Consider the following 20,797-nt stretch of genomic DNA (forward strand, 5'->3'; position numbering starts at 1 on the left):
GGGATCTGAATTAAGTACTTTTTTTACCAAAGCCCTTTGCACTGCTATCCAAAAGTGTATTGTAAAAATTAATTTCCTTAAAATGCCATGAGCAAAATTGATCCAAAATGATTTTGGCATATGCTGAACTCACTCAGTGATACTTTTCTTCATAAACTCCTATGAGGACTGTATAGTGAAGTGTTTTATATAAGGTATACCCAATTTTAGACTTTATCTTAAAGGGGAATAAAATGTAATTTGTGAGTGTTTTGTGAGCTTTTGTCTGTGCTGGCTAAATTGAAGTTTAAGCAATTCTACCTGAAACAAAGTGTTTCTAATTTCTGTGTCAATGAATGGCTGTACCTCAGTCTTCATTTGTTCAAAGCATGAGTTGTCAGAACCTGGAGGCACCACCAACTTTGTGAGATATTGCCAGCATCTCTGTGTATGCTGTGAATACACTGGGAATAGGAAGGCCAAAATAGGGGAAGAAAATTGCTTTCAAATTTTATGAAGCTAGAGTGAGTGCCAGACAATTTTTTCAGTTTTTTTGTGAGCCATTTGGAGTGTGGTCTTATTTTATCCTCCTGCTGAAAAAAGTACCTCAGCCTCTGAAGAGACTGATCTTCATCTTGGCCTTTTCTCTATATGGTGATGTTTTATTAGATGTATAGGTACTTTGCCAGTATTATACATTACAGCAAATGTATACAGTCAGAAGCCTGGGAATCAGTAAATAGGAGTAAGAACATATCAGAGCAAGATAAAAGAGTATCATCTCATCTGGCAATATAGAAAATTTCAGAATATGGGAAAAATACTTGCATTTGTAAATATGGTAGGATTTGTCATGCAGCACAATCTTGGAAAAAAATGAACAGCCCCAAACAAGTTATCAGTGCCGGCAGAGCATTTGCCTGCAGACAGATTTGCAGGAGGGAGCAGTGGTCAGACCAGCAGTGTGATGGGAGGCATGGACAGACTCAGCTAGACCTTACATCTCCATTTAACTGTGCGCTGTGTGGCTATTTCTTATCACCTAATAATGCTGTGAAAAGCCTGAATGGGTCAGGTAATGGGTGATGGGCAGCAGAGAAGCAGAAATGAATGCACAGGTTCAGGCAAGAGGCCAGTGGCAGAGAAGCCTGATGGGTCCATTCCTGTTTCATAGCCAGGAACAGATTTTTTTTTGCTGGAGTCAATGTGCATGAGGGAGTGTATGCATTGGCCAACTGTCCAGCAGCAGTGTTGGCCCCACGGATGCGCCAGCACTGGTTTGGATTGTGAAATCCATCTGGGAGGATCCCTGAATGGCCCCAAGAGCAACTGCTGCAACGCCCAGTTCTTATGCTTGGCTGTTACTATCAGACACATGTTTTTAATTTGTAATGTGTAGAGCATGCATACAACAAATGTTACTAATAATGAATTTATTCTATGAAAATGTACACACCTTCATGGTGTAATGTTGAGAAGGGAGCATTGCATGTTTTGGATGAAAACCAGATCCTTTGGAGCAAGTCATGGCTGATACAGATGGACTAACACCAGGGGCTTCTTTAGGAATGGAGAGGTTGAACAACTGCTGGAGAAGCAGCAGTGTGTTGGGGTGGCTGGCAGAAGTGAGAGCTCAGCTAATGCAGTGAGTGGAATTGTTGAACAGTGAAATGTATGAAAGAAGCTATTTCTTGGTCCTCCTGTTACTAACTCAGACATTTGCTGTTTTGGGGTAATCATTGTTCTCACCTGCTTTCACTTTGGGTTTGCCTCATTATTAATATTTATTATTCATCCTAAAATGACATCAAAAAATCTGGTTTTGTCTCATACTTTTTGCCAAGTACTAACGCTTTGGAAATAAAAGTCATGAAATTTACTGAAGTCAGGGAGAAGTCTGACCCTAACTGATAGTCCTGAATATCAGAGGCTCATAAAAATGCATTGCTACAGAGACCGACTTTTATCTTACAAATTGCTTTAGGAGTAAAGAAATAACTCTAAATGTTGAAATCCTTTTCAAAAATTCTCTATGGTTTTTGAGATAAATGTGTTTAGCACATTTAACAGAGCAGGAGATGAGCCTGCAATGAGCAAAGAAATGAAGAGATCCTGGCAGAAAGCACAAAGTTTACCATCTATGCAGACTGACCATACTGTTTATCCTTGGGTTTGGTATTAAAATGCATTGCATTGACTCTGTTCCCTGGTTACTGTCCCAGTAGGGCAGTCATGCTATTAATCAAGATGCTAGTAAAACAATATTGTTCAGCAGAATTCCTTTATCTCAGGTTCATAACACTGGGTTTATGTACGACGTGTATGCATTACCTCATTTGAAAGCTAGATGAATCAACACTAATGTGATTTTGTTGTTGTTTTTAATTTTTACAGATGCAGATTTACTTCTACAATCCTGATGACTTTGACAGTTTTGGAACAGCAGTTCTAGAAAACAGGGTAGTAGGAGCCATGGCCGTCTTTTTTCAAGTAAGTTTAAACAAAGGCTATATCCATAAACCAAAGCATTCACCAAGTAATATTTAATTCATTGAATTGTTTCAGGCTTAATGGATGCATCTGTTTTCTTGTTCCCACCTGTCTAAGTGAAAGATATTTCATATTGTCTATGTGTGATTTAAAATGTAAGTAAGTATATTTAAAAACGTAATGAAAAATTTTGCATGAATTGTTCTGATTTTATAGCAGCTTTACAGATGCAGATTGGAGAACACATTTATCATGGAACTTCCTTCACTGCTGAAGCACATTGCTGCGGTCCCTGGAATACTAACAAACGAATGTGAACTGGTTCTGTTTAGAGAAAACTTAAAATTCAAACATAGCTTGAGAGAAAATTAATCAATAAGTTTCATCAATCTTATCTGTAGCAGTTTCTTCTAAATTGTCATAGTAACACATTCTTGAACAGCCCAGGTTTCCGAATGAGTGAATTTATGCATCTTTTTTAAGATGCATCCTCAAGAGCGTGACAGCTTGGTTAGCTCATTTGTTGGTTAGACACACTTGAGAACTGAGGCATGGGGTAGAGACTGCTGCTTGCGATGGCTGGCAGGTCAAGCCACGTGGCAGTGGTGTTCAGCAATGTGGGCTTTTTGTCACTTTGCAGCAGAAGCAGAGTTTTTCCTTTCTGACTTAAGGATGAATTGAACGGAGGGAGTTGGTGCAACTCCATACCACCAGGCTGTCACAGGCAGTAAAGTGGCTAATGAAGATTTGAAATACCTCAAGGTGTTGCTTCTTCAAAAGAGAGGAAAGGGGAGAGGGAAGATTAAGGGAAAATGCTGGTCCTCTCTGAGGTTTCACACTAGTTTTTACTGTGGAAGAATCTTACTGTTATCTTTGTGAAGCCAGATAAAAAAGAATATGCAAGTACCCATATGTAAATACCTGCCTTTTTCTTATGATGTTAGAGTGACAAGCCTGACTCTCCTGCTCAAATTAAGTAAGGTTGTCTTTTTCCATGTTACTGATTTTGATCAAATGCTTTGATAAGGAGAAAAGGACAGATCCTTGTATTGCACAAATTCCTGTAACTCTGCTGACATCAGGCTAGTGGAAGTAGGCATGTTAAATTCATCACTGCTGAATTCTGAGCACTTCTGTGGCATTTCATGTTAGGGTAAATTTGGTGGAGCTGTGATAATTTGCAGTGGCATAGCGGGATGATTCCCCAGGCTTCTTAATCTTGGTGTTCTGTGGGAAGCACTGAGAAAATTGAATTTGGCCTTACAAGTCAGAAGTTTAGAAATAGAACAATCAGAGGCACTGTTACTTCAGTTATATCACAGTGAAGAGCTGCACATTATGTGCGTGTGCCGTGTTGGAAGGAACATGTGTTTTGCCATGGTGTGCATGTTGTGGCATGATCTATCTGGAATTTAATTCCTAAATTACCCTGATGTGCTTCATATAAGCCATGTGAAGCACTGCCCCATGTCACACCATTTCCTAGGCCATATGTGACATTTATTCCATAAACCTTGTTTTAGAGAATCTTAAAACTGTAATGGGACTGTGTTTTGTATTCCCCACTTGCAAAGACAGGTGCTGCACTTACTGCAAGTCCCACATTGCACGATTCCGAGGGAGCCAATAAGCTCACTAAAAATAACCTAAAATAGTCTGTAACGCTGTTTAAAAAGTCATATTTGATTGTAAGAGACCTTAGGCTCTTTAAGACGACAATCAAGTGTTGCAGTCCCCTCAGGGAAGCAGAAATCTATACTTTTCATAATTTCTAGCCCTGTGTGCCACAGGACATAAGACTGTAAAGTCTGGGTGATGGTGCAGCTGGGCTCCTCTGCTCCAGCACCATGAAATCTGAAACCATTACTGATAAACAGTCTTTGATCTCTTCCAGAGAGTAAGGGGAAGGTAATTCTTTGGCAAAGTGACCCAGGGACAACCTGGTTTTGGCTGCAAGGAAATAGTTTTCTTTTTTTTTATTTTTTTTTCCCCTGCCTTTCTGTTGAAATGATAAATCAGTGACGTGCCATTAAACTTCTGACTGTATGAGGTCTTACTTCTGGGTAGCTCTGCTCCAAGACAGGAAGCTGCCAAGGAAGATTTATAGAGCCCAAAGTCCCCATGCTAGAAGGGTATGAGCTCAATTCTGGCCTGTGTAAGGTACACTCTAGGGACTTCAGTGTGGCAACTGCTATTTTGGCCGTCATGAGGGTTTTCCAGAGTTTGTCCCATGAAGCTTGAATTTTTGTGCATGTGGTTATTAATTGGTGGTGATAATCCTTTGCAGATCCATGCTGTGTTTGACCAAGGTGCCGTTTTAGTTCCCTCTGCTGTGTATTGTGTGCTGGAGCTGGTGAACCATGACTTGGAAAAGCCTTTACAGACAGTTTTGTGCAGAAATATGTGGTGTTCCTTTAGCCTTGCTCCCCAGGGCACCATGTGGATAAGCTTACCGTGGCTACTGTTTCATGCAACCAATTTAAAAGCTGTCTTTTAAAACTGATTCTTAGTAACTTTTGAATGAAATGTCCCTAAGATGTCCATGGCCACATTTTGATTGGCAGCTTTGACTACTCGAGTACTAATTTTATAGTTTACTATTTTCCAGAGCTGTAGTCCCATCTCTAACTCATTCATCTAGAACACAACTTTAAAAAATTGTTGCAATAGAAGTCATACTGATTTTTACAAATACATTAGAAAACTGAACTGTGCATGCTTTTCTATGTAAATATTTTAACACAGAAATTATTGGATAGGTTTGCCATTGAGTCAAGACTTGGATTTTTGCTAATGTGTTAATGCTGTGTTGGAATGAATGTGTACTGCACTGACTGGGTTTATAGTCTGGCAGGTGTTCTTTGTTTGACTGATGTTCATAAATGTTCCTTTGAAAATCAGGTTCCACAGTGAGTGAACATTATACTGAACTGTATAATTATTGGTGAAACATTAAATAATTAAGAACCCTTTTTCCTCCATTTTAAATAATTTAACTTGGACTATATAAGAAATTTCCTTACTGAATTCACTGTTTTAGGGGCAATTTCCAGGTAAAGTACATTCGTTCTGAACTTGGATAATTGAAGCACCTGGAACTTTGTTGTAATTGCTAATTAAATCTATGCTTTTCTCATTGCTTTCATTGTAAACTCTGTTGATAAATTTTATTTTCATTTGCATGCTGCAGGTCAGTTGACCTGACAAATAAAAAAAATTACTAGTTAAAATCAGGAGACAATTCTTGTATGTACAAACTGCTGTAATTGCTCATCTCTGTATTTCATTGTGGATAGACACCCAGACGGTCTCACATAAAATGCACTGTGGGGACTCTGTATCAGGTATTCTCAATTTGCAAATGAGATGAGCTGGCCTGAAATCTCTAACTGGGCTCTGAAAGCTGTTTTTTACATTGGAGTACAAGTTGTACAGTGAACAGGTTTGTTGAGGAGAAGGATCCCATAATACTTGGTCCCTTTTCTGACCATAGCATCACTTCAAGCATCATGCTGGGGACTATTATGTGTACAGGGGAGTGCAGCAAATAACAAAAAACAGATGATTTGGCTCTGCTGAAAATTTCTACAGACTGTTGTTATGTAGCTGTGTATTTGGGGCAGAATGAGGTGCCTCACTGTGCAAAAACCAAACAAAGCTTGTACCATGTCCTGGTGTTTCCTTCAAGATCTTCTCTCATCCTCACTGAGGCCCAGTGAGAGTAATAGAGGGGCAAAATGGCTTAGGAACCTCTGATCTTTTTAGTTCAAATTATTTTAAAAGCTATTCAGCTGGAACAAGGTGAAAAAGGGGAGAAGAGAACTCCAGCCTGCTGGTGTCACATATAATGGTTATGGGTGAGGGAAGCAGTGGGGAAAATGCATTTTTTCTTAAAGCAGGAATGTCTGTGGAAAAACGTCAGTATGTTTTAAGAGGGAGAGGGGATCAGTGTATTAAACAGCAATGTGAGTCAAAAAGGTTTTAGATTTTTTTTTTTGTTATTAAAGAGAACTCACTGGTTATTTTAGCAACAATTCAAATCTTCTGGAGACAAATGAGGTAATGCCAGTGATTTCTCTTCACCCCCGACAAGTTTTTCAGGAAGAAGAAATATGACCATTCCTGTCAGTATCGTGTTTACTTGGTGTTTCTCAAAGTGAAACTAGTGCTAGTGAAAGGTGTTTAACTTCATATATCCATTACCTCCCACCAACACCATCCTCTTGGTCTGCAGTAAAGGCTTCTGGATTTGCAGAAACAGTGACACTGCCGTGACAGGAACTGTCTGCAAGGGTTCACTGTTTTGTGGACCTCTTAAAACTTGCCTGTGGCTGCGCATTGAGACCCACCGATCTGCTGAAATATGTAGCAGATCCCAGTCCAACAGGGCCCTTCAGTCTTGATTTAAATGATCCTAACTTCAATAGTTGGTACACGTGCTTAATTTCATCCCGCCTAAGGTTCAACTTGTACTTAATGATATTCTCGCTCTGGGCCTTGGTTAATTGTCAGGCTGAGCTGGTTTTGAAGCAAGCCAGGAGTGGAAGGGAAGGCCCAGATCCCTCACTGGTTCCTGAATCATCGGTTCGTATATATACTTGTAATACATATTTACAAGTCACATTTAAAATGAGTAGTTACTTGGATTAAATGCATTCAGGCATATTGTATGGCTCTGTTTTAACCATCTAACAATATAATTCATTGCACACTTCACTACTTGCTTTATTAAAGCCAAACTTAAATGTGTTCAAAACAAACATATTGCTTTTGCATTTGAAATATTCATCTTTTGGGCCTGCAGTAGATTCATTATGGCAGAGAATACTTCATTCCTTGATTACTGCTGTGAAAAGACACAATACTGATTCCCTAAGCACTCATCAAATATTCGATAGCTCAGAAATTCAGGAGGAGGTGATGGAATTCTTGTTCCTACAGGGAGGGCATATAAATCTATTTTATTATTTGCAAAGAAAACCATCAGTGATTAGTTACTGTATCTCAGGTACTCAAACAAATCACCTCTAAAGAAGTTAAAGTAAAAATGAATTTTAAAATAACTTTTAGCAATGCTTTCATCATTAAAATTATCTTCCTAACGATGAGTGATGTTGATACCTTGATCACTCAAGAGCTTTAGCAGTGCGGGGCTAGATTTTTAAAGGTAATTAGATACTTGGCTGGAAATAGGCAACTAACACTATTTTCAAAAGTACATGGGATAAAAATCAAGGGGTTTATAGGTTTTTTACTGTGATGCCATTCTTAATTTTCCTTTCCAGTACTAACAGTTTTTAAGGTTGTTGAAAAAAATACTGTGTAGCACTTTTAAATTTTAGATCTGTGTGTGTGTTACTTGTGTGTCAATGTCTTACTATTTACTGCTAACTCATATATGTAGAGATTTGTTCTTCAGCAAAACAAACAGTAATTATGGTCTTGTTTTTTGTAAGATTTTTTGGTAGTAGTTCTTCTTTGTGAAAGTGATCAATAACTCACTTTTCTTAGGGACCTAAATGAGCTAAACACAGAATAAATTGGTGGAACACCATCAAAGCCATTGAATATTTGGCACAAATATGCTTTCTTTAATGTATATTTCTTAAATAACAGAATTCAGCTTCTAACTCTTTTTGTTTTGTCTTCTTCCCTTCTATTAACTATTTAATGTGTTTGCCATCATAACCAAATAAATTCAGTAAACAAGTGCTCTGAATACAGTAGCCATTGAGAAAACCATATCTGGTAGGAGACCAGGTTCCCATGTCCTCATCTCAATTTCTGGCAATTCCCTAATTCCACCTCTGCCTTACTATAATGCTTTTTAAAAGTCTGAGCAAAACTAGCTTGATTTTGAAAATGAGAATGGAGAGAGAGGTGTGCACTTTTCCTGAAACATTATATCCACCTACATGAAGCATAATCAGTGCTTCAGTGTTTGGGCAATATCTTAAAGGTGATTTGCAGTAGTTCAAATAACATGTAGCATCATTAACATGCAGGGCATCATCTAGAGTCATTGAGAGGCTTTTCATTTATTTTAATAGACTTCAGATACATGTAAAGACCTTAAAATTAAATTACAGTATTAATTCTTTTAATGGTTACATTAGAACCCATGGTGTTTTATTAATAGTAGCTTATGAATAATAAAACTATTATTATTGATTAGAAGTATTATTTAGTAATTAGTACAGGTATTTTTTCATTCTCTTTATAACATGAAGATGTGTGCAGGCTAAAGCTACTTACTCAATGTCTTTGGAAAGTATAATTTATATTTGTCAAAGTGTATGCGTATGTATTAGTACCACTCCATGTAACAGAACACAAGCAAAACAATTTGCAGTGTGTTATTACTCACCAAGTTCAGTTTTATAGCATTTTGAAATTGTTGCAGCTGTTTAAAACCATTACTTATAATTAATAAAAGCAGTACTAGGGCCTTTAAATGGTTGAAGGATTATATAGAGATACAAAGTAGCTACCCTGACATCTAAAGATGAACAAGTCAGAGTAGGTAGATATGGTCAGTACAGAACCGAGAGTACATTTTTCTGAGAAACACCTTGTACAATGCATGTAATGATGTATGATAATATGAAGCATCTCTGGAGCAGAAAATGATTCTTCTAATTTTCCAGTAAATAAATGGAGATAAAATTATCAAAAGACAAAAGTGATTTTGTGCCATGGAGAACTTAATTATAAAATTATGTGTGCTTTTTAAAGTGTGTTAGATTTGAGTTGAGTTCAATATGTGAATAATACCCAACTGTCTCCAAAAGTGGTCAGTTTAGCTAAAACATGCAAGTTTGTATGCCTAACAATAAATATTTATGCTGATCAAGAAACTTGCACTGAAACCCTTTTGATTGGAGGTGGGTTTGGATAGAAGACACAAATTCATTGAAAGCATCTGTTTCTAAAAAAAGTATTACCTTTAAATTAAAGAAAACAGAAATAATTTTTTAACCTAAACCTAAAATTCAGATTTTTTTATTTCAACTTCTGTTGAAAGTTTCTTTGGGAAATATGAATATTTTTGAATATTTTATGTAAAAGAAGAAAGAAAGGGGAGAACAGATGGGGAATAGCTCTCTGAGTAAAAAATACATCCGTGTGTGTATATATATATATCTCTCCAGTTTCAATTTTTGGTGCTTATTGAGTTTCAGAGTGCTTAACAGTGAGTCTAACTTTATTCTGATCCATACCTTTGCCCAGATTGGTCATGTTTCAGATGTTGTTTAATAGTAACATTGCTGTTTACAGCAGAGATTTTTTTTTTAAATAAATGTTTCTTGTAATAAGGTTCTTCATCCTTTACTTTAGTACATAAATGAGTAGGCTGACTCTCGAGAGTACTAAGCAAACAATTCCTTGTGAAGTCTTGAGTTTAATCAAGAAGCTTCATAAGGTTTTTAGCAGTGGAGTGAGATGCTGTTGTGAGACGAGGAGAGCTGCATGCCTCGCTTGAAGCAGGGCAGAGGGGCAGGTGAGGCAGCGGCAGGCTCCTGGGGAGAGCCCTGAGACCACCGAGCAAAAGCCCCGAGCGCTTTGGGGAGCAGAGGGAGCTGGGAAGGGGCTGTGAGCCCAGTGGTGTTCATCACTCTCATGCTGCTGGGCTCAAGAAACGAGGACCTTGTTAGTGAGCTGAATTACACTGAAGAAACACTGGCCCTTTCACCTGTAGAGTCTTTTTACAGATAATCTTCAGTACTCCAAATTTTCTGTCCATTGACAACAGCACTAATACCTTTGCTGCTGGGGTCAGTGTGCAGAGCCTGGGCTCCTGATAATCCCCAATGTCAAATCCCATACAAACAAAAGCAAAGTTTCTCTTATTTGCAGGATATTGTCAGCTTAGGCTTTCTCATTCACGTCGCTGCACATTTGTCACAGTTTATCCATGAGAAGGAGCCCACGTGGCTGAATCTAGGACTGCTAAGAGCAGAGGTGTTCACACAGCAGTCTGAACATCCTGACCAAGTGTGCTTGGAGGAATGAGGTACAAATGCGTAAGCAAAAGGGGGGCTGGATTTGGAGGCAGACAGACTGACAGGGCGGCTGAAACAGATCGTTCTTGGAAGCAAACACATCGTTCCACTTCTGCTTGCCTGTGTTCTGCCAAGAGGCATTTGCAGTCTCTAGATCATGATGGCTGCAACCTGCTGTGTTGAAACTTTTCTATCCACAGGCTGACTGTGCAGTGTAGAAAGATAATCTACCTTATGTGCACTTATCTTCTTCAGTGCCCAAGTAATCATCTTTCTTTCCCTTCTTCTCTTCAGCTCTATGAACTAGTTCATTGTATTTTCCAGTAAGGCAGAAGAGCAGGAAGCTAGATTTTATGTCAGATGACCTCCAAAATGCAATACTTTCAATTAAAGCCTTTTTGTTAGTTTTAAAGAATATGGGCTGTACAGAAAGCGGTGTCATGCAGTTCTTTCTACAGGGCAGAGCAAAATACCAGAATGCAGAGAGTCTTTGACTTTTGTTTTTAATCTCAGATATATCTAGAGAAATGCAACTTCCAAAGTGTCTGAAAAAACTCTAATTGAATTAGATGCTTTTTTTTTTCCCCCAAAATGCATTGTAAATGCTTTCTTAACTGCAAAGTCTGAGATTATAATTCATAACCGGTGCTGTTGCTTCTCCTTTGGTTTAAATGCAGTAGCAAGGAGGGTGGTTAACAATGGTGATGGGTTAGTGAGTGACTTTTGGTTTTTGTTATAAATCATGGTCAGTTGATCTGATTTATTTAATGGAAAGATCACAATTATTGATGCTAGGAGGGAACTGTAGACTTTCTTGCTGCTGAGAGGATTTTGTCTCCAAAGTTGTGCAACGCTACAAATTTGAAAAATACTCTGTATATTTTGTGAGGTCTCTCCTCAGTATCCTGGGCTTTCTGTTGTAACCATTAATGAGAGCTGGTTGTGTGCATTGCATGGGGAATAGATCTCTGCACTCTCTAGTTTTATGTTCATTTGAATGTCAGGATCACTATCTTTCAGTTTATAGCATTGTAAATGTCTCTGACTTGCAGCTTTTTTGCTTTCACAATATTTCTTAATTGATTAATGTATTACGATTAATCCCAAGTGAGATGCCATTATCAATTTGCTTCATTAAATTACATACCAATTTGTTAGCCTTAATTCTCATAATTGTCCCCTTATATTTTAGTGGTTTTATTTGACTAACTTGCCCTAAGAACTCGATCAGCATGCATTTGTGTATCGTTTTGCCTCGCTTTCCTTCTTCTCACCCTTCATGTTCAAAAGTGTAGTCAGTTTAGGAATATTTACAGTGTCTAATGTCAGCATCTTAAACACAGTAATTTACTTCTCTGTGATTTAAAAATATCCTGTCTTTAAAAATAAATAATCACTTTTGTAGCCATGCTGTAAAAATCTTTAAATTAATAGAAAAATATCTTGTGGAGTTTTCATTACCAGACTCCTGAAAATGACACTTAGATGTCTAATATGTAAAAATTACAGTCGTCAGTCTATAATCTCACCCGCTCTATGGTTCAGGAAGATTGATACTCAGGAAGTCTGTTGATTATAACCATTAGACTGAAAAACAAATTAGTTCCCTAACTACAGTAATGCTTTTTGCATTTTACTCTGGTGTGCTTTGTTGATGCATCACTTTGTCATTTCATCAAACATCACAGAGAAGACCTAGTGCTGGATGCCATGAGAGCTGCGTCAAAGTGGAGGGACCCCCAGCCTTCACGCAGGCTCCCGTCACTCTCCTGTCGCCTGCTTTAGGGGAGGGACAACAGCGCCTTGCAGAGTCTCTTTTTGTGTCTTTGAGCATTGGGAACCTATTGAACGCGGCTTGTTTTCTTTGCTGTAAGTCTCTTTTCTCCTGTCTGTGATGGCAATGATTACTTCATCCCCATCTTTCTTACATGTTCCAAATCTGGTGCATTTCAACTTGACCTTTTTTGTTTAAGAAAAAGAGAGAGAAAGAGAATCTAGAAATAAAGCACCTATTTTTTGCTATCTGAGTCTTCGGAGAGTTTTGCTAGAATTGGTCTTAGTTACAGAACTAAAGGAGACATAAAACTGTACATTCATCTTTCCTTTCTGCTCCCTCCCAAACACAGCAGCTGCCTCTGATAACTCCCTGCTTTCTCCCTGTGGTTAAACATTCAGCCTGGATTCCTGGAAGATCATTTTTTATGCCTGTCTGCCTACCTCTTTTTTAAATTTAATTTGATTTCTTGTTCTGAAAAAAAACATCCTCTGTAGACATCCAGGATTGGTACCCCATTTGTCTCTCAGAGGACTAATCACATATATTTACATGTGGTTTACATTCATGGAGCATAGAGGAAGAAATCTGACAGTTAAATCAGGAAACTCCAACTTTCCAGTCCATGTGTTGCCCAGTTCTTCACAATTTTGCACAGGATTTACTCCTTAGAAAAATTATACTTGTTTTCTTCCTCTGTATCTTCAGTGAAACTGTAGAGTCTTCATATGTCTCTGGTTACCAGTTAGTGTTATGGCACATTTTAAGTGAAGGTGAGCACAGGATCTATTCATAAATGATTGCCTAGTTTCACTTTGTACCATAAAAGAGAGATTGGTTGTAAAGTCTGAATATATAAAATAGATGGGTAAAATTGGGGCTTCCTTTGCCTTTAGATCTTCTAGCTCAGATGAAAAAGTTATTCTTATTAAATTTAAGCTGTTCTGCCTGAAGAATTATTACTGTGGTTCTCAGATATAACAGTTCCAAGTTTCTCCTAGTATTGGCAATAATAAACAATGCAAGCTTCAGACAGAATTTCCTAGGTAGCATACCAAATGTTCTAGAAAACCTTCTCGGACAGCAGCTAATACATTTTTAATACAAATAAAACATAATTCTTTAGTCTCGTTTCAGTTTGATCCCTAAGGTAGAAAAAGTATACCGACTATGCATAATTTATGTATTTATTTGAAGTGTTTACCCAGATACTCCATTCACAAAGTCTCTTTTTGTTAATAGGTTGCTGAGAGATGTAAGAATCACTTAGGGCTTGCGCTGTACAAATAAATGGAACGTGTCATTTCTGTACAATCAGTGAGCTGGTTACATAATCATCCTAATTCTGCTTTTGTCTGCGCTGCCCACCCCATCCATCCTTAGCCAAGTCGCAGAACAGGTCTGGCTGAAATATCAGTATGTTTTTCCCAGATCGTATGTGATGTGGAAGCATGCAAGAAGAGCGTTTGGGATCAGAGGGTCCTGCCCACCGCTTTTGGGGACAGCATGGCCTGATGTCAGGTTGGGCTGTCCATGTAAGCACCACCTCAGTTATTACCAACGACATGCGTGGTTTCCTGTATAATTCCTAAACATTACACATGATGCAGAGCAAGCATGGAGGAAAATATCCCTCAGTAATTTAATTATAATCTGTCCTAAATTACTGTAAATCCAGCATTACAGGTTACTGCTAGAGACTCAAGTTGTTGCTGTTTTTTGTCATCTGTAGTTTCTGTGCTGCAGGACAACTGTGGGAGAGATGATTACTGAGGGTTTTCTGAGATGGTGATTTTCTTTCCAGGGGTCAAAGAAAGGCAATGAAAGTAAATCAGAGTCTAATCTGGTCCCTTTCTTTATGTCTTTGTACAGAGGTAGACATTTGTATGTATGGCTGATGGCTTAACTGATAATGCTGATGGCATATCACCCCCCAAAATAATTCTGCAGCTGAGATGGCGGCTTGCCCAGAGCTATCCTTATATCTGATGTTTTACCTCCTGTGAATCTAAATCAGCAATCTTCAAGTTCATAGGGTGGAGATGAGGGTGTGTAAACCTGGGAACCCTTTTACAGCATAATTTTAGTAGCTTTCAGATGTGTCTTTTACATCTGAGATTCACTGGAAAGCACACTAATGCAGCTGAGGTGATGAGTCTGAACTGAGCTAAATGGTCCCAGTTTGAGTAATATTAAAGCTTCCTTTGTTTTAAGTTCAGGTGTGCTTGTACCAGAGTTCCTGGAACAAAACCAGCAAAGAAGCTGGGATGTGCTTTTATACACATTAAGCTCTACTGGAGATAGATGAGAGTCAAGTATGCCAATCACCATCTTATTCTATGCTGAAAATTGAAATATGTGTTAAATAAAGATTGCTTAAATCTGTTCACAGCACCTCTGAACAGTGAGTTTTCAGAGGCTTGCAAGATGGAGCAGGATTTTTTCTATGAGCTTACAGTGTTTGCAACTGTTTCACAGCTCTGGGAGCACTGAGAAGCCAAAGAAAAGCTGCCTGTCTGATACCATCAGAAAAGTATTTAGCTGCTGATTGTAACCGTACCATTTCTGCACATCAAAAATGCATTGTAATGTAGTCATTATCAAGAGTAAAGAGAATTTCTGAAAGAAGGTATTGGTTTTGCAACATCTGTACTGTATCAAATGAAGCCTAACTGGAGATTTGGCAAACTGTTCTTTATGAGTAAAGTAAAATGATGTACCACATTAGAAAGTAGCTTGGTTATTAGAAAGCTCAGTCTTGCTCCTGATAAAATGGATTTTTTTCAGCATAAAATTCATCTTTGCTTGCTGCAAGAATATTGCTAAAAGAGATTAACTTTGGATCTCAGTGTATTTTATAGTATGTCTCATGTTATTTTAAGGCTGTAAATATATTAGCTGATCCGTAAGCTTCACTTAAGTTACTGCTTTCTGGGTTTTTGAAGAAATAGGATCGTGTTATGCAGGAATCAGGATGATTGAATTAAATCACCCCTTTTGATATTTACTTTCCCTCAGGATCATGCCACCAGATCAATATTTAGAAACATCTATATGGGTAAGCATTGATTAGAAAGCAAACCTCCATAACCCTAACGGCTAAGCTAGTCATTTTTTGGTGTATTTTGTCTCTGGTTTGTAGGGCGTTAGGCACATGCCTGTGTATTAGAAGCAGTCAACATAAAATTATTTTCTTACTCCTTCCTCCCCCCTGCCTACCTTACCACCTGGCAAACCTTCTTTATTATATCTAGATCCTATAAAAACTTCTAACATAATTTGAAATGCTCTTGTGTGAAGCATGATTAGACTGCATCAATCACTTTTCAAAGATTTTTCTTTTCTGCATTTTGTGTTCTAAACTGCTAAAACCCACATGCTTTTATATCCTGCTGCATTTTGTGGAAGACATGAGCAGACAGATAGTTTCCCATCTTGGGTGAACCAGTCTTGTTAAGTACTTTCCCAAAGTGCATACCAGTCAAATTAAGCTTTAGGTTAACATTTTGGAATGCTTTCCTCTTGCCAACTCATTACCAGTGATATGGCTAAGCAAACTGTTGCCTTCTGCTATTCCAGATATCTACAGAGATTTATTATATTTCAGCTAATAAGCTTACCTTCTCTAATAGCACGCGGCCCACCCCGCCTTATGTCTAGACTTGTCTCTTCTCATAACTTGGGCAGAGAATTAAAGGCCAGAAGTAAAGCTGGCTTTTCAACTCGTCTAGGTAGAGCAGTTTGGTGGTCCCTGTGTTGTGGATGGAACCACCCATCATTTTTGAGTCTGAACTCGCTTGTTATCTAGACCTGCTCTGCACTGCCCCTCGGGTGGGTACCGATACCTCTGTGGACAGATGGTGGTGGGAGAGGGGGAGTGATGCCTGGGCAGGTGGCAACACCTCAGTGTGCTGCAGGGCCATCTGGGCACTCGGGTTTTAGAGAAACTTGGTCTGTGCATGCAGTACAGCTGGCTGCTACCACACCTGCCTAATAGAGTTGCTGAAAGGCTATATAAATTCATGCTGAGCTATGGAGATTATCTCTGTCAGCTGTTCTTGTGTCAGAAGCAGTTTTTTTTAATGCTGTGTTTATGTCATAAGTGCCCAACCTATGCCTACCTTTTAGAAAGTACCCTCTTTCTTCCTTCATTACTGCTTGCATTGTGTCTGACGCATATACCTAGTGTTTTACCCCTAAAAATAGAAGATTTTTTAATGCATTCCTTATCATGCCATATGTTAAAAGGTTTGCTGCCCCCCTTGGATCTGAGTGTAGACAGAGCTGCAAATGCAGGCACGTCCTACCATTGTGCTAGGGTTACAGGCCAGTCTGCAGAGAGCATGGGATGCTACGGCATCAAGCTTTCAAGCACTGGTGCTTGCTGCCGTTAGCTCTGGAAAACCTCTCATCATCACAGCAGCTGTCAGCACAGTGTTCCTCGTGTGCATGTTACAGCTGGGCTGGAATTCAAACTGTGTTGGGTCTCAGGCATTTTGGGAAGAATTGCCTGTGCAACCTGGCAGTGAACATGTCCCTCTTTGCCAGCCCTCTGAGGATTGCCCTACCAGAGCATTGGCTTTTTAGCTTGCTCCATACCAGCTCAAGCTTTTGGCAGGGAAAAGCCCAATGCAGGTTGTGGTATCAGTCACAGGTGGTTATATGAGGGTGGTGACATCAAAGGACCATGCAGCCTGCCAGGTTTTGAGAAGAGAGATAAAAAACTTCTCTAGAGGTGTATACCAAACTGGGATAGTGACAAAGCATGTTCCAGGAGCCTGGATGGTCCAGCTGACTGGCCAGTGTTGGTGATAGGATTATAACCAGTGTACATGATCTGTGGACACCCAGGAGTTAAAGCTCTAGGGTATGAAAAGAGGTAAAAAGAAAGAAGTAAAGACGTCAAATTAATAGGCAGGTTCTCTGGCAAGCAGATTCAGAGAATGTGTGAGAGGACAGGAGATGGAAGACTCTTCCTGAGAGCATTCCTGTGTACACGCACCTGCAGGAAGTGTCTTCACTGCTCTGGGTCAGACTAGACTTGTTCAAAGAGCACCTTTTGTTCTAACCATGTTTTAAGTTTTGTTTTAAATGGAATTCAGTTGCATTTTATTTCTTCTCTCAGACCTTTCCCTGAGATTTTGAGATTCTGGCAAATTTGAAGTTATGTCCTGTGTAGGAGGAGGGTTTCCTGACCAGACACAGAGCTTGAAAAACCCCTCCATAGATGGGTCATGCTCCACAGGAGCACCGAAGAGCTGTAAGAAGTCTGTGGAGTAGAGGCATGAAGACTGGAACATCCTCAGGAGTTCTGTGGCTTTAAGACTATCACCTACTCTCAGTGATTGAATAGCATTCAGTTTGCCACTGCTGAAATGTAGAACATCTTGAAACAAGCGTAGATGTCATGTTAGTTTTTGTATTTCTTTGTATTTCAAGAGGAAGAAACTGCTGCCACAAACTGAATGTTCCCCAGGCTTTTAATGCACTTGTGTTCTAAGTGCTTTTTTCTGCACAATAATTTCCCCATTTCCTCTAAACACAAGCCATGATACTTGTTGAAATGTTTTTGTAAAGAACTGAGTGAGTTGTTGGGTCATTCTAACCAGGTGAAAAATAAACAGCTTGACACATGATCCTCACTGTTGTGTGTAGTGTTACAACAGGTGAAATAGAGGGGTTATGAGCTGTACTTTTGTTGCTGCAGGAACTTGAGTAGCTTAGAAGCATCTGAAAAGAAAATTGCAGGCCACATCCTGCCACTCTTAATTCAGTGGCTTGAAGGAGATTGAGATGAGAACTGCTTCATCTCACCTGCTTCTTGGCACTCCATTGCTGTGACTGCCCTGCTGCTGGTTCCCACCCTGGCTCAAGGATGTGGCTCTTGGTGCACCTGCACTTCATGCCCACGAGCTATGGAGTCCGTGGCACCCAAGTTTTCCCTGGACAAGCCCACTCACCACCCTCAGTAGCCAAGGCTGGTCATTTTAACTGTCTCCATGAAGGATGTCCAGATGGGGATAGAAGGGCACGGGGACTTCCTTGGTGATGCAGGAGGAAGAGGGTGGAGAGGAGGAGGTGATAGAGTCATGCAAGGGTGTACAAGAGGGTGTGTGGAACAGTTTGGGAAGAGATGATGCTATAACGTTGGAGGAGACAGAAACAGCTCACTGGGTGGGAAGAAAGAGTGAGGAGGATGTGGCAGGTAGGCGATGGAAGAGGGAGGCAGCTCAGAAATGAGAGCGGAGGCAGAATTGAAGGAACTGAGGATTAGCTGGTGCTTTCTGCCTTAGGTACCATGAGCACTGAACTGTGCAACTTCATAGTATTTTGCAGAGCCTCATACCTCTGCAAGAACTTCAATGACATTGGAAATTTACAAAAGATAAGTGAAAATGGAAGAACTTTCTTGATAGAGAATTATAAATACAAAAATGTATCATAGTTGACAGACTTGTCCTCTTGTGCCAGAAAGCTGGCACAAGTATTAAAGAACACCACTGGTCTAAGGTTGTGTTCTTGTACTGCAAAGATGCTTGAGAGCCCTCCCAGCCCATGTTTGCTACATTAGACATAGGGAATTTGCTGTGGCAAAAAATCCTGCAGCAGTTTCAGTAGATCAGTTCTAAACAACCTCCTTAAAAATGAGGCTAAAGGAATGGCAAGCAAAGTACACTGGAGTTTGATAGTTTAAAGGAGATAAAAAAAATCTGCCCTACAACAATTTGTTTTCACTGGCTTTCTAATTTAATTGTGAACTGAGGTGTGGTTGTCATTGGGGAAGTGGCTGTGTAACTTAATTGACATTTCTGCATCCTTTGTGTTTATGACTCATAGATGCTGGCTTGAGGCATGTGGTACTGGCGGGCTGGGGGGAGCTGCTACTGTTGTAGGGAAGTGAACTGAGGGCAATGTTGGGAGAGAAAAAAATTGAGGATTTTTCCTGTAGAATGAAGGAAAGATGTTGGGAAGCTGAGACCACTCCTTTTCTTCATTTTAAAGGGGTGATTATTGTGACCTCTCACCAAATCATTTGTGTTGGCTGGAAGAGAGGGAAAAGGCTGGAAATCTCTGCTGCATCCTAGGCAAGCTTAGCTGGAGCAATTAAATTACAAACCCCTGCAAAATGCTGGAGTCCCAGATACCTGTCCTTTGCTGTTCCCTTCCACCCTTTGCATTTTGCCCAGCACATTTGCTTATTTAGCCACCAGATTTCATTGTTTTATTAAAAAAAAAAAAAAAAAAAACCAAGCTGAAGGTATTTTTTTCTCAGTTGCACACGTTTGTACCAAATTCAAGGCAGGAGCAGAAGTAAATGAAAGCTAACTTCCATTCTTGGTTTCACAGTTTAGAGTTTAGCCTCTCCAAATGTGTGAAGCTGTATATCAAAGAGTGGGTGCTGTAGGATGATCTGGCTGTAGTGCTTGTTATATTTTTTTCATTACACCATTTCACTTTCCTTCCTACTTAGGTCAAAATGGTTATTTTTACGTAAAAACTCCCGTAAATTGAGCAGATTGTGGAAACTGTAAAAGAGATCCAACTCTTTTTTTTTTTTTCCTTCTTTTTTTTTTTCCTTTTTTTTAAACTGAGATGGTGAGAACAGTTTATAACTGATGGCAGTTTTTATAAAATAGCCTCCATCCTGATAAAATGTTACCCCCTGGTGTGTCATTTTTCCAGCTGAACTGCTGGTAGGATTGAGAGATCTTGCACACTGCTGCTTAAATAAGTAGACTACATGCTCTATGAAGAAATCATATTATTTTCTCAAAGGAGAACAAGTAGGCTCAGTGCACCAAAATTGCTTTAAATAAACTTGCAGCTACTCCAGCCTTTTTTTGCGCAGCTGCAGATGGTACAGTCTATCAATCAAGCTTTCCCAGCTTTGAGAATCTGCCACTGAATCCCTCTCCTCTGTGTTGCAATTATATTTTTGTCTTTTACAGACCTTTGTATCTTAGATATTCTATTTCTACTAATCAGATTGTGCTTTTGAGCTGCAGATATCTTTTGTTTTTTCTCAGATACATGTGTATTAAGCTCTTTAAATAATTTGTTAATTGAATGTGCTATTCACTTGCAGTAAATTAGCTGCATCATGCTTTTGAAGTGCAAGAATACTTTGGGGAAATTAATGCCTACCTTATCAGTGGAGTGAACCAAAGTTTGGGCAAATGAGTGGCTTACAAAAAGAAAGGAAATTACATTGCTGGCTGTTTCTTACCATCCTGCTGGTTGCAAATCTTGTGATAGTGAATGGAGGTAATGCTTGGGGGGGAATCTACAAAGTCTCCCTCTGCCCGGTGAGCTGATCAGTCAGCTGCCAGCATGTGTACAATACATGATCAATGTTTCTATCCACTAACAAAGAAACTCAGTGTGCACAAATCTGAGCCGAGTTACTAAGCAGTACTTAACTCTATTTCTGAGTTTCATGCTCTTGCTTTTTTTGAGACAGCCTTGCAACATGCTGGTGCAAATTCTGTTGCATGTTCTTCTGAGGTAGCCTGTGCTGTCTCTGCTCTTTTTATGACATTGATGTTTCAGC

At 39.3% G+C, this 20,797-nt stretch overlaps 1 protein-coding gene across 1 annotated transcript in view; it reads left to right on the forward strand.

The window, feature by feature from the left end:
- Positions 1-20,797, forward strand: part of PTPRG (protein tyrosine phosphatase receptor type G) — a 413,639-nt gene that overhangs the window by 269,060 nt on the left and 123,782 nt on the right. Inside the window, exon 5 of the mRNA XM_042799608.1 lies at positions 2,374-2,469. Within this exon, the coding sequence (XP_042655542.1) occupies positions 2,374-2,469 (96 nt within the window). The remainder of the gene's footprint in view (positions 1-2,373; positions 2,470-20,797) is intronic.

Source organism: Tyto alba, unplaced genomic scaffold (assembly GCF_018691265.1).
Source record: "Tyto alba isolate M040663 unplaced genomic scaffold, T.alba_DEE_v4.0 Super-Scaffold_3, whole genome shotgun sequence".
Taxonomy (NCBI): domain Eukaryota; kingdom Metazoa; phylum Chordata; class Aves; order Strigiformes; family Tytonidae; genus Tyto; species Tyto alba.